At 44.9% G+C, this 13,178-nt stretch overlaps 1 protein-coding gene across 1 annotated transcript; it reads right to left on the bottom strand.

Annotated features, from left to right (window-relative positions):
* Positions 1-1,572: 1,572 nt before the first annotated feature.
* On the bottom strand, positions 1,573-2,508 carry LOC146341252 (olfactory receptor 13H1-like). The gene has a single exon (XM_084807335.1). It carries the CDS (start codon positions 2,506-2,508, stop codon positions 1,573-1,575), a length of 936 nt encoding a protein of 311 aa, XP_084663461.1.
* Positions 2,509-13,178: the final 10,670 nt, after the last annotated feature.

Here is a 13,178-nt window from a genome sequence, read left to right as displayed (position 1 = left end):
GGCCCCCCACCTGTGGAATGAGCTCCCTAGAGAGGTTTGCCTGGCACCTACTTTGTTCTCCTTCTGGCGCCAGGTGAAGACCCTTTTATTCTTCCAGTATTTTAGCATTTTAGCTTCTTTTATCTTGGGTGTTTTAAATTTATTTATTTATTTATTTATTTATTGCATTTATACCCCGCCTTTCTCCCTCTCGCAAGGAACTCAAGGCGGCTTACATTATCCTCCTCCTCACCGTTGTATCCTCACAACAACAACCCTGTGAGGTAGGTTGGGCTGAGAGTCTGTGACTGGCCCAAAGTCACCCAGTGAGCTTCCATGGCCAAGTGGGGACTAGAACCCGGATCTCCCGGCTCCCAGTCCGTCACTCTCACCACTACACTACACTGGCTCTCAGTGTAAATCTCTGCATTACTGCTAGGTTTTATTCTGGTTGTACTGTTATATTGTGGTTTTAAGCTTTTATATTTGATATTATGCTGCACTTCATGGTTTTAATTTTTGTGAACCGCTTCGGCTATTGGGAGGTATAGAAAACAAACAAACAAACAAACAAACAAACCTATTAATTAACCCACAAACTGATGCTGAATGCTGCTGTTACATCTGAACAGGGCCACTGTAGAGCTGTTCTGTGATGTCCTCCTTAACATATTTCCTGCGGTAAGAAAAGGATGGAAGAAGTGGTGGAAAAATATGGGAGGGAGATAAATGAAAGATACCCTTTTGTAAAATTCCACAAATGAGGCAGGGCGATTGCACAATAAAAACTTAATCTGGAAGCACCATGAGTGCCAGTGGAACTCACTGAGTCTTAGATTGGATCTGGAATCTGCCTTCTGCAAGAGGAAGGGCTCTGTTGGCAGAAGGTCCCTCCCCCTCCACAGCTCACTCCATTTAGTCGGGTCCCCTGACTCTATGTACCATTTTCTGGGGGGTGGAGGTTCTGCTGAGGGAAGAAGGGGGTGGAAGTCCACTTCTGCCAGCACAGCTGATTAAGCGTACATCTGGATCTTGTTAGTCCTTAAGGTGCCATGGGACTCTGATGTTTGGGTTGCAGCATGGCTCCCTTTCTGGAATGTGTTTGCCCACGTCTCTCATCCTGCTGCCAAATTTCTCCTGGGAAACATTTCTACAACAGCTGGACTTTCAGGCTCAAAGGCCAGAGAGCAGTGCTCAAAATGTTTGTATTCATTATTCCACCACCCACCAATCCATACCATGAATCATGCCTTGCGCCCCTGTTTCATGAGGCTTCAAAATGTCAGTGACAAATTACAGCTTTTTCCAACACAAAGCTAACAGCAGTGGTAGCAAATATCCTTGCAGAGACCAATATGCAAGTACATTGTATCTATATCTATATCACACCTTAGAAAAGCCTTCTCTGACCTGGTGCCTTCCAGCTGTGTTGGACTACAACTCCTATCACCCACCACCCAGCATGGCCCTGCTGGTTGAGAATGATGGGAGCTGTATTCCAACACAACTGAAAGGCACCAAGTTGGGGAAGACTGCAGTAGAAGAAAAGGCCAGCCAGGCTGATAATAAAAGGAAAGGCCTGGTAGCTACATATCAGAGGTACCTCTTCCTCCCAGCCACCTTCCAGAATGCTTGCTTCACATCCTTGTTCCTTAAGCTGTAGATCAGTGGATTCAACATGGGAGTGATGGAGGAATAGAATATGGCAATGTACTTGCCCTGATCTGAGGATGACTTGGCCAGAGGATGTAGGTACATGGACATGGCTGTCCCATAGAATATGGTCACTACCATGAGGTGGGAACTGCAGGTTGAGAAGGCTTTGGTCCTGTTCTCTGTGGATTGCATTTTCAGCACAGTGGTGATAATATGGGCATAGGTGACCATGATGAAGCCAAAGGGCAGAAGCAAAGTGAGGAAGCTGGTGGCAAACGTGATAGCCCGGTTGCTGCGGGTGTCTGAGCAGGCCAGCATAAGCATGGCCTGGACTTCGCACACAAAGTGATCAATAACATGATGCCCGCACAGGGAGACCTGTGTGGTGAGAGAAGGCACCAGGATCAGGAGGAGAGAATTGCCCCATGCAAAGGTTGCCATGGCAATGCAAACCTTCCTGCTCATGATGAGCATGTAGCGGAGCGGGTTACACACGGCCACCCAGCGGTCGTAGGACATCATCGCCAGAAGGAGGCACTCAGTCATCCCCAAAAAGAGGGAGATATACATTTGGGCATAACACCGGGCCTGGGACATGGTAGGCTTAACAGACAGGCAGTGAGCCAACATCTGGGGGATGCTGCTGGTAGTATAGCAGATGTCAAGGAAAGACAAGTTGCCGAGGAAGAAGTACATGGGTGTGTGCAGACGGGGATCCACCACAGCAAGCAGGATGAGGAGACCGTTGCCCACCGCAGTGATGAGGTAAATGAGGAGAAAGAGGCCGAAGAGAGTGAACTTTGCGTAAGGGTTACTAGAGAGTCCTAACAGGATGAATTCTGTCATGGTGGTCTCATTATCATTTCTGCCCATCTTACGTCCTCTGAAGGCTTATTGGTGTCAAAGAGGAAACAGGCTGAATGGAAATAGCATGGCCAGAGCCCAGTATGTTTCTTTGTTTATATAAAGGTTTATATCCTGCCTTATTTCAGAAGCTTCATGGCAGCTAGACAATAGTAAATATAAAATGGGGTGGGGGAGAAACAGCAATATTAGAAGCCAACTAAAAATGCAGATTTGACACAAAGTACAAGAAGCTGAGAAACCCCAGTTTGGGGAGTGTGGGAGGGGGAAGTCATAGAAGTAATCAAATGCTGCTCAAAGCTCAAGAGACTGGAAGAGTTGTGTTGAGGAATTGTGGAGAAGACAGAAAAGTAGGAGAAATATGAGGGGAAAGCACTACCCCCCCCCCGCAATCCCCCTCCTCCACAACAACCAATGGAAGGTAGCAAATTGGTGCTTGAAGCAACTTTTGGGAAAAAATTTTTTGGATGAATTCTTTTAACTTTATTAGGACCAGCCAAAATGCCACAAAAATGTGCAAGCTTTGCAGTTCTCCAGAATGCTTCATCAGGCTAGGTGATACAAAAAGCAGGGGATGGGGGAAGAAACAGAATAGTCTGAAAACTAGGCCAGAAGTTATGGCCATCAGGAGTGACTCAGTCTCAAAATGGAGAACTTGCAGCCTGAATGAATTAGTCACTGATAGGTGCTGCAGCTATCAGATTATATCTAGCAGTGCATTTTGGGATAGAGAAGCAATGGCTGATCTCCATTTATTTCTAAAAACTCGAAGGCCAGCTGTAACTCTGATCTGCTTCTTGTCTTGTGAGAAACACACAGATTCCTGAGTATAGAGCAGAAGTGCAGAGAATCATGATACTTCTTATATTAATAAAGCCAGAGATTAATTTTAGCTGGTGCCCTAAGTAAAAAAGTCCATTGAGGCCAAATTGTTAGTATTACCTAGAGGTTAGTGCGGAGGGAACCCTCAACCCAAAGTCCCTCTTCAGTTGGTAGAAAACCTTCTTACTTTGCTAGTAGATTCCACCTGAACATCTAACACCTACCAGTAATTCATTGAGGCTGCACATCTCCATTTTGAGACTGGGCCTATGTAAACGGCAGGCCTCATGGACATAACATCTGGCAAGACATTTGGACTTTTCCATTTCTTGCCCCATCCTCTGCTTTTTTTGTACCCCCTAGGCTAATGAAGAGTTGTGGAGAACACGAAAGCTTGCACACTTTTGTGGAATTTAGGATGGTCCTAATAAAGATATTGCCCAACTGTTGATTTTGGAACTTTTTCTCATAGACCAGCACGGCTATCTTTGTTTCTTTTAACTGGAGTATCAGAATAACACACATAAAGACACTTTGTTCCTGAGGAAGGCCATTGGTTGAAATGTGCTGAACAATCTTCATATAAAAATTTTCTGCTTTCAAACAACACATTGATGCTTGTCTCTTCCATTGCTTCTTCTATTTTTAGGAGACACATAGACATTTATGAACCCGTAAGTGCCAACTATCTGTAAGCTAATTTTCTCCTGATTTCTGACCTTACTGGCTCTGAAACAGAGTTCTGGTATTCTAAGTCTCTTGCAGTGTGTGTGTGTGTGTGTGTGTGTGTGTGTGTGACTTACACAAAGAATTTACATACTCACACATACACTTGTTGCTTGGAAAAATCTATTTAAATTCTTTGTGTAAGTCATGGAGAATAGGGTACAAATTCACATACATTAAAACAATTCTGTAGATGCTCTTCTCTAAGATTTGACCAATATGTCTTTGCAATTAAACAGTTTCACCACGGATGGTAATATGTTCCTATCTTTCTGTTACTACATTTTCATCCTGCCTTTCCTTAAGGAGCTTTTCTTCAACAGCCTTGTGAGGTAGGTTAGGCTGGGTGATTGTAAGAAAGTTCTTCCATTTCCAGCATAACTGATAAATGCTAGTTTTCAAAGGAGGTGATCTTGACATTTATAATCTGTCATGGGCAGAAACTAAACTGAGGATAATGTGTGTGCGCGTGTGTGTGTATGACCAGCATATGTATGTGTGTGTGTGTGTGTATATATATGTAGTCTCTGCCTCGCCTTCTTCTTTCCCGTTTTTTAACAAGACACTAGAAGTCAAGAACATTCCATGGGTTGGATCCAGACTTAGTCAAACTCAGAGTAGACCTATGAAAATTAATGGGACCTAAATGAGTCATCGTTAACTTAAGCCCTATTGATGTTAATGAATCTGCTCTACGTATGCCTAAATCTGGATCCAACCCCATGAAACTGATTAACAATAGGTTTAGGACATAGGATTAGATGCAGATTAAGTCATACTTAGAGGAGACCCATTGAAATCAATGGGACTTAAATTAGTCACTTTAGCTAATTAACTAATAGGGTGCAATCCTATGGCTGCTAGTCAGTGGCTAGACAGCCATAGGACTGGTCGGTTCCTGGGAACTGACCTTGGAGCCCATGCGCCAAGGTTGCTTCCTGGAGAACTGACCTCCACTCCCCCCCGCACTGCCTCATAGGCCCTGCACTCCGCGCTCAGAAGAGAAGCATGGAGCAGGGAAAATGGGGCATTCCTGGGTGCGGGGCAGGGAGATTGGAAGTGCTGGTAGGACACTTCCTATTTTTCATCCGGCCACCCCTTCCCAGGATCCAAGGTCCTGTGGTTAGACAGCTGAAATCGGCTGTCTAGCTGTGAAAGTAGGGTGGTGGGAGTGTGGAGGACATCCGTTCTTCACCACTCCTCCCACCCTGCACTGGATAGGCAGTCACCCCCGGGATCAGAGGCAACCGTTCAGGGGTTATGCTAGGTTCTTAAAAGATCCTGGAGGTGACCATCCAGGGGTGTTTCTAGGTTCTTAAAAGATCCAGGACACAGGCCCATAACACAAATTTGCATCCATCTCTCTCTCTCTCTCTCTCTCTCTGAGTCTAAGCACACCTGTGTGTGTGTGTGTGTGGCAGGTGTGTGTGTGTGTGTGTGTGTGTATGTGCATGCGTGTGGTGTGCTTGTGTGTGTGTATAGATTACATACATACATACATACATAAGAAGTGTGCACTGACCCCCCACTCCACTTCAACTCAGACCCCAATTCAACATTTTGGAAAACATCTCGCTTCTGCTTGGGCCAATTTGTAGTTGGACCACTTCAGCTCAGCACCAAACCTGAGTCAAGGTTTGGAAAAATGAGTCTTTATGCTTCCTGTTGACTACCATGGGGAATTAGAAAAAGAACTGTAACTTTTTTCTCTTGGTCAGAACTGGATGATAATTTCAGGCATAGTAGCCCCCTAGAAGGGGATTACAACTGCCCAATGTCAGTAAAATAGGTGCAGGGTTCATATTTTAATTTTCTTTTAAAGGGAACTGCCGATAACATTTTTATTCCTTGGAAGAATTGGATAAAAAATTCCGGATTCATTGCCCCGTCAGAGGAGATCATATCTGCCAAATTTCAGAATGATAGCCACAAGGGTTTTTGTGCAAGGGTGGCTTTGATATTTTGAGGTCTCCAAAAGAGGACATACTTATCTCCCTGTTTTCCTTGTGGACTATTGTTCGTAAAAGTACAGACAGCCCAGAGTTGTCCCTAAGTAAGAAACCAGCAAAGTTTCAGAAGGATGAGTGAAGCAGTTCATGTGGAAGAGGAGTTCTCCAATTAGGAGGAGGGAGTGATTTGCTTTCCCTTCCCTTCACCCCTTCCCCAGTAGTTTTTGGGTAAATTTAATTTGTATGAAAATGCACAGGTCATTAGAGGTTTTCCCCTATTTCCATAGGACATGACTGCAATAGCACCTTCCCATCCATGTTCCCCTGCTGCTAACACTGGTGAAATGTAAATAAATTCTAGACATTCTAAATTTGCAGGCATGTATATCCTTCAGAAACTTTGCAGGTTTCTTGCCTGGGGGACAGCTCTAATGACCTGTGCATTTTCATACAAATTTACCCAAAAACTACTGGGGAAGGGGTGAAGGGAAGGGAAAGCAAATCACTCTCTCCTCCATATTTTCTTGAAAATAGAAATTTTACCTGTGACTAGCACAAAAGCCACTGAACCTAACTGCCTGGCATTGGGCAGGTTCAATCAGCTCCATTGGGGCTTCCAGGTCTCCAAATTTCATCTATTTATCCTACAAACTAAAAAAGTTATGGCCATTTCTATTTTCCACTGCAAGTCAATGGGAAAATGTTAAAAAATGGCAATTAGGACAGCTGAAAAGATCTGGGGCACAGCTCAAAAAGATCTGGGGCCCGTGCCCAGGTGGGCCTTCTAATAATGATGCCCCTGTGACCATCGATCCAGATAGGATTGCTCCCTAACTTAGTCAAATTAGCTAACTTAAGTCTCATTGATTTTAGCCAGTCTACTCTAAGCATGACTAAGTCTGGATCCAACCCAAAGAAAAGGAAGTTTTTTTCCCCTCTCTCCCTGCCACACATAATTAACAAATTGAATTATTGTGACAAAATTGGTGGCCACAAGTGGTGGCCACAACTTTGGACAATTTTAATAGGGGATTAGACAATTCATGGAAGACCAGTCGACCACTAACTAGTAGCCATGATAGCTAAGAATGGAAACTCAATGTGTACAGATAGTATACTACCTATATACTAGGGGAGGGGGCCATATCTCAGTGTGGGAGAGCCCATGCTTTGCATGCAGAACACCCCAGGTTCAATTCCTGGTATCTCCAGGTAGGGCTAGGAAGGAATCCTGCCTGAAACCCTGGGGACCCACTGCCAGTCACTGTTGACAATATTGGGCTAGATGGACCAATGCCTCAGTATAAGTCAGCTTCCTATGTTCCTATACTTCTGATTATCAAATGCCAGGAACAGATGATAAGGGTAAGGCTAAAACCTTCATACCATGCCTTAGAGCTTCTCAGTAGCATCTGGTAACCACGGTTAGAAACAAGTGACTGGGATTATATGGTCCATTGGCCTGTGATGCAAAATACATTTGTTATGTTGTTTCAGGAAGGAAGTCATAGTTGGTTTGGTGGCAAAGTGGGAATTCTTATTAGGCATCATTAGAAAAGAGGGTCACTCACCATAGCACCAAGATCTTTTTTCTCCTAGATTTGTGGCATCACTTCATGAAATGGTCCAGACTTGTGCACAGCGAAAGGCATGCAAATCAGGTAGAAATGGACACAGCATGTGCCATTTGGGTATTCTAAAATAAATATGAAATTATCCTATAGGTCAGTGAAATTTAAATTCAAGATTAACTGAATCTTTGAAAAATGGGTCTGCACTGCATCTCCCATAATATCAGCAGGAACAGGACATGTTTGCAGTAGTCTTCAAGGACAATAAATAAACAGAGAGCGACTCACTAGAGCTTTAGATAACTATGTTCTCTCATCTGATCATTTTCTAGGTTTATCACCTCAACTTCAGAGAGACAGTTCACTGCAATTCCTTGCGGAGTACAGCCTAATTAACAATCAAGAGTTCTCTCCCCTCTGAATGGAATATATAAACAAATGAAGAGCTTTTCTACATGAGGCATTTATTGTGTGCTTGTGATTCCTTACTCATAGTTGTTTACAGGTGCTTTAGATGACATCATGATCCTCCAGTTTTGCTTCTGCTTTTTAAGATCATTTTCCTGGGTTTTTTTTAGAGCTGAGCAAATGGAGTATTATTTCTGAAAGTGAACGAAAAGGTATTTTCCTACTTGTGTAACTGCGATATTCTGCTATAGCACAGCACCACCTAGAGGTTATGTAGCAGAAAAGCAGAAAAACAAAAGCTCTTTGTGTAGAGCTACGATCTTAATTCTGTGACAAAACTGAAAAAAGATACAGCAATTAACAGGGTCGATCTACATTACGCCCGCCATTGCAATGAATTTGGTGTCCTGTCAGGTTAAACACTCTCGCATTAAAACGTGATTATCCACACTCACCCATTTTCCCCGTTGCGGTGCTTCATTGAATGCACAAGCTCGGTTCACACTTGAGCACTGTACTGTTTTCCTGCTCTTAAAGACAGAGGTTCTCTTTGGAGGTAGGGGTGGACGAAAGTCCCTTACCTGTCCTCGAAGGATGTTCGCGGTGGGGGGGAGGCGCTTCGCTGCTCCCCCCGCGAAGTTCAGGCTGGGGGGGGAGGCTTCCCGCCTCGCCCGAAATTCAGGCCGGGGGGGAGGCTTCCCGCCTCGCCCGGCCGCGAACGCGAAAGTTAAAAAACAAAACAAAACAACCCTGATAGGCTACGTGACAATTAACGTAGCCTATCATGGCTAGATCTGCAAAGTCAGCCGTGATAGGCTACGTCAATCGTCACGTAGCCTATCACGGGTGACTTTAAAAAAAAAAGTGCGTACGCTAATGGCGGCCCCCATAAGGAGCCGCCATTCGCGTTCCTTATTTGGTCGCTGTAGTCTACGTAAATGTTTACATAGACTACAGCGACCAAATAAGGAACGGGAATGGCGGCTCCCTATGGGGGCCGCCATTATCCGTACACACTTTTTTTTTTTTTTAAAGTCACCCGTGATAGGCTACGTGACGATTGACGTAGCCTATCACGGCTGACCTTGCAAATCTAGCCGTGATAAGCTACGTTAATCGTCACGTAGCCTATCAGGGGGCGTTTTTTTTTTCTTTTATTGCAATGGCGGCGGCGGCGGCAGCCGGTTGAAAGACCGGCTGCTGCTCCCGCCCCGCTTGAACACCCGCCGAACCGCCGGCTGGACCCGCCGCTGGGAGGGACATTCGGTGAAGGTAAGTCCCGTCCCGGGGGGGGGGGCGGGGGGCGGGGGGGTTCGGAGGATTTCTCCTCGAAACTTGTTCGGGGGGCCGAACACGTTGGCGCTCAGCCCCCCAAAGTTTCGGGGAGAAATTCTCCGCCATCCCTAATTGGAGGATCAGAAACTCTTCCTGTTTCTGCTGATTCCACGCCCACCACACTCACAGCTCTTGACAGCCCCATGTCGTCTTCCGGCTACTGATCGCATAGCTTCCTCAGCACTCAATGTTTCCTCAGCAACAAGCAAAGGGCTGGATGTGTGTGAGCTTGTCTGATCTCGGAAGCTAAGCAGGGTTGGCCCCAGTCAGTAGTTGGATGGGCGACCGCCTGGGAATCAGGCTTCCTGCACTGAGCAAGGGGTTGTTCTATCCCTTCAAATGAGACTAAGTTTTACCCTCTTCTATCCCCCGCTTTGGCTGTTTGTTTGTTTTTTAAATTAAGGCATTATCTTCAAAGAATCGTGGCTTCTCCATGATTTTCCCCCCTAATTCAGGCATGATCTCTGAAAATTCAAAAATTTGAAGATTCAAAAATTTGAAGATTTGAAGCGGTGAAACCGCATTGGAAGCGAAAAAACCCATAAGTGTAGATCGGCCCACAGCCTCATGTAGAAAAGCTCAAAGAGAAGACTGAAAGAGAGGAGTAGGATAGGAATAGTTTTTTCTCCTACAGACACCTAAATGCCCTGGCATGACACAACACACAGTGGCACTCTGGAAAATTAAAATGGCAGCCATATCAGGTTGGATCCAGGATCTGCATTCCACAAGACAGAGAGCTGTGATTGTGGAAGGTCCCACCATCCAATTTTTGTGGATCTCCCATACACACCCCAGCTCACCCCATTCAGCAGGTTTGGGTTCACACAACACGGCAAGTATGCGTTGAGTGTGGGTTGTCATTGAACCATGGGTTGTTACTGAATCATGGATTGTTGTGTTGTGTGAACCCAGCCATACTAACAAATCATGGTTGTCAACCATGAACAACCCATAGTTCACAACCCAACAACAAACCATGGGTTCTCTTTGTGGGTTGTTCATGATTAACAAACCAGGGTTTATTAGCGCAGCTGGGTTCACACAACAAAACAACCCATGATTCAACAACGACCCACACTCAAACCAAACTCTGGTTTGTCATGTTGTGTGAACTCAGCCTCTATGTAGCATCTTTGGGAGGCTGGAGAGGCTGCTAGAGGAAAAGAGGTGGGAAAGTCCACTTCCACCAGTGCAGTTGATCCAGTGTAAATCTGGATCCAACTACAGGAGTGGCTGCTCAAATCAGCTCTGCAGCAACCATAGGTGACCTCTGGAACTTACAGTCTGTTGCTGTGTGATGTGAAAGAGCCATGAAGACTTAGGGTGTTTTTTGTTTTTGTTTGTTTGCAATGATCTACTTATTTACAAATATACAAGCAGAGCATAGTAGATATTAGCAGACCCGAAAGTAAGCAGCACAGCTACTATGGCTGCATCAGCTCACCAGAGAGCAACAACATGGACCCGGGCAGCCCTCCCAAAGGCTGCTTCTAGTTTAGCTAGCCCCAGCTGAACCCCAGCTCTCTTTCTGACCCTCTCTGTCCTAGGGTGGTCATGCGTCCTACTTTACCGAGGTCAGTCTTCTGTCTGAAAGGTTGTCAGAGGTGCTCCTCTGTCTGAAGATATCCTCTACTTGAAAGCCAATCCAAGCCCAGTTTAAGGATACAGAACCATAAGAAGGGTGAGCAGCCAGGGGCTTTGAAGTTGCCCATCAACTGGACTGAACAGGCACACTACACAGGCCACCTGGTCACAGCATTTCCTAGTGGGATGATATCACGCCTAGCCTTGGAGACTCCTCATCAGATGAGGAAGAGGCTTTACCAGAACGGGCACCAGCAGAAGAAATCCCAGACACATCCTGCCAGGCTGGTGGGGAGCAGCTAGACCCATCTCCTGTTTCACCACAAAGCTTGGAGTCTGAGCAGGAGCATATTCCTCCCATAGCTCCCCAGGAGAGACACCGGCTGAAGAGACGTGCTCAGCTGCCTCCATTCAGGCGTAGCTCCCAGCTGCAGTCCAGGTCTTCTTGGGAGGAAGGTGTCTGACGGGCCTTTGATCAATTGCACCTGGGGCTGGGGGCTGGGGGCTGGGTGGAGTCAGGTGCATACAGCCTTGAAAAGCTGTGCAGAGACGTGATCTCTTTGCTAGAAACAAATAATCTGTTATTTGTTATCTCTATTTCCTTGGCTTGCTTTCCTTGCATCCCTGCTTCTGCTGGCATCCTCAATTGACAACCCAGGCCATCATAGAGCACTTCAGCTATTGGGTGGCATAGAAATGAAATCAATCAATCAATCAATCATTCAATCAAAGGCCTCACTTAATTGCCTGTTCCCTGTTATTCTTCTAACGCTTATCTCCTTCTGGACTTCTGACCCTTGGCACCCTTTTTGACTATACTTTTGTTTCGTCCTTGGCTTTTTGAGCTCCCACACTACTCCAACCCAGTCTGTGGTTTTCTCCTGATCTGCTGTCATCTAGGATCTCGAAGCTGACTGGGGCAGTTTAAAACAGCCTTAATCTCAGAGGGGCATTGTCAGAGCAGGACAGGTGAAATGTTTTGTATTTCTATTTAAATTCTAGTAATTATTCCCAAATGTTCATCTATACATAAAAATTAGCTTACAGAAATTTTATACAAATGTGTCCTCTTTTGGGGGGGATGTCTTTCCTCTCTTCGTGTGTGTGTGTGTGTGTGTGTGTGTGTGTGTGTGTGTGTGTGAGGCATAAAGGGCCACCCTACTCTGTGCTTTTCTTCACAAGGCTGTTAATCACTGTATCTACTTTTGGTTTCTTTGCAGAATTGAGATCCAACCTCTACACAAAGAGTTTTTCCTTCCCTGCCTTTCCTCCACATAACCTTTAGGTGATGCTGTGCTATAGTGGAATAGCATAGATACAGAAGTAGGAAACTACCTTTTTCTTTCACTTTCAGAAATAATACCCCATTCACCCCCCCAAAAAAAGTGTTCTTGTAAAACAGAAGCAAAACTGGAGGATCACGACATTGTCTAAAGAACCCGTAAACAATGGTGAGTAAGGAATCACAAGTGCACAATAAAAGCCTCATGTAGAAAAGCTCCCTGTCTCCATCGAAATTCCAATGGCAATCAACTATTTCTATGCTCCTCCCGCTTGCTGAAGACTGTGGCATTTCAACGGTTGTAGAGGGATTCCCAGCTATGAAGTCCTTCTGTGAACCCCCTGATTACACCAAGTTAGGGAAAAAAACCCATAGTGATTGGCTAGCTTGATCATTAGAAATGGCCCTATCAGCTGATGTGTTCCATAATAATATATGCTTTAAGAAATATCAACAACTTCTGAGGGATGATTTAAGAAACGTTAACAATATTTGAGAACATCTGAGGACCTGCAAAATTTGTTTGAGAGAAATATGACTGCACCGAGGAGAAGAAAGGAGCTGGCATCAACTCCCCCCGCACCCACTATGTCAAAGGTTTCGAGAACAGAAGATATAGGGGAATTATTTACTCTGATGAAGACTTTATCTTCACAATTTATGGAGCAAGCCAAAAGGCTGGATTTAATCCAAAATTCCATCACCGCCTTGCAAGGAGCTGTAGATTTAATTAATGGCAAAAAATGGAGACAAAATTAATGAGCTAGAAGACTGAGTGGCAGGAAATGAAACTACGACACAAATTTGTTTTAAAAATGCCTCTGATAGAATTTCTCAACTGGAAGCCTTCATGAGGAGATCCAATGTATGTATTATTGGGATTAAAAATCTGTCTAATGATGTAAAATTGCCTATTTTTGTGGATAAACTTTTGCATGAGATACTCCCTATCCCATCTGATTATTTGCTTGATATTCAGCAGGCATTTCATGTGCCGAA

This window comes from Heloderma suspectum, chromosome 6 (assembly GCF_057233095.1).
Source record: "Heloderma suspectum isolate Gila_16-S chromosome 6, 16-S_ref, whole genome shotgun sequence".
NCBI lineage: Eukaryota > Metazoa > Chordata > Lepidosauria > Squamata > Helodermatidae > Heloderma > Heloderma suspectum.
The sequence above is the reverse complement of the archived record's forward strand: the minus strand, read 5'-3'. Positions and strand labels throughout refer to the sequence as shown.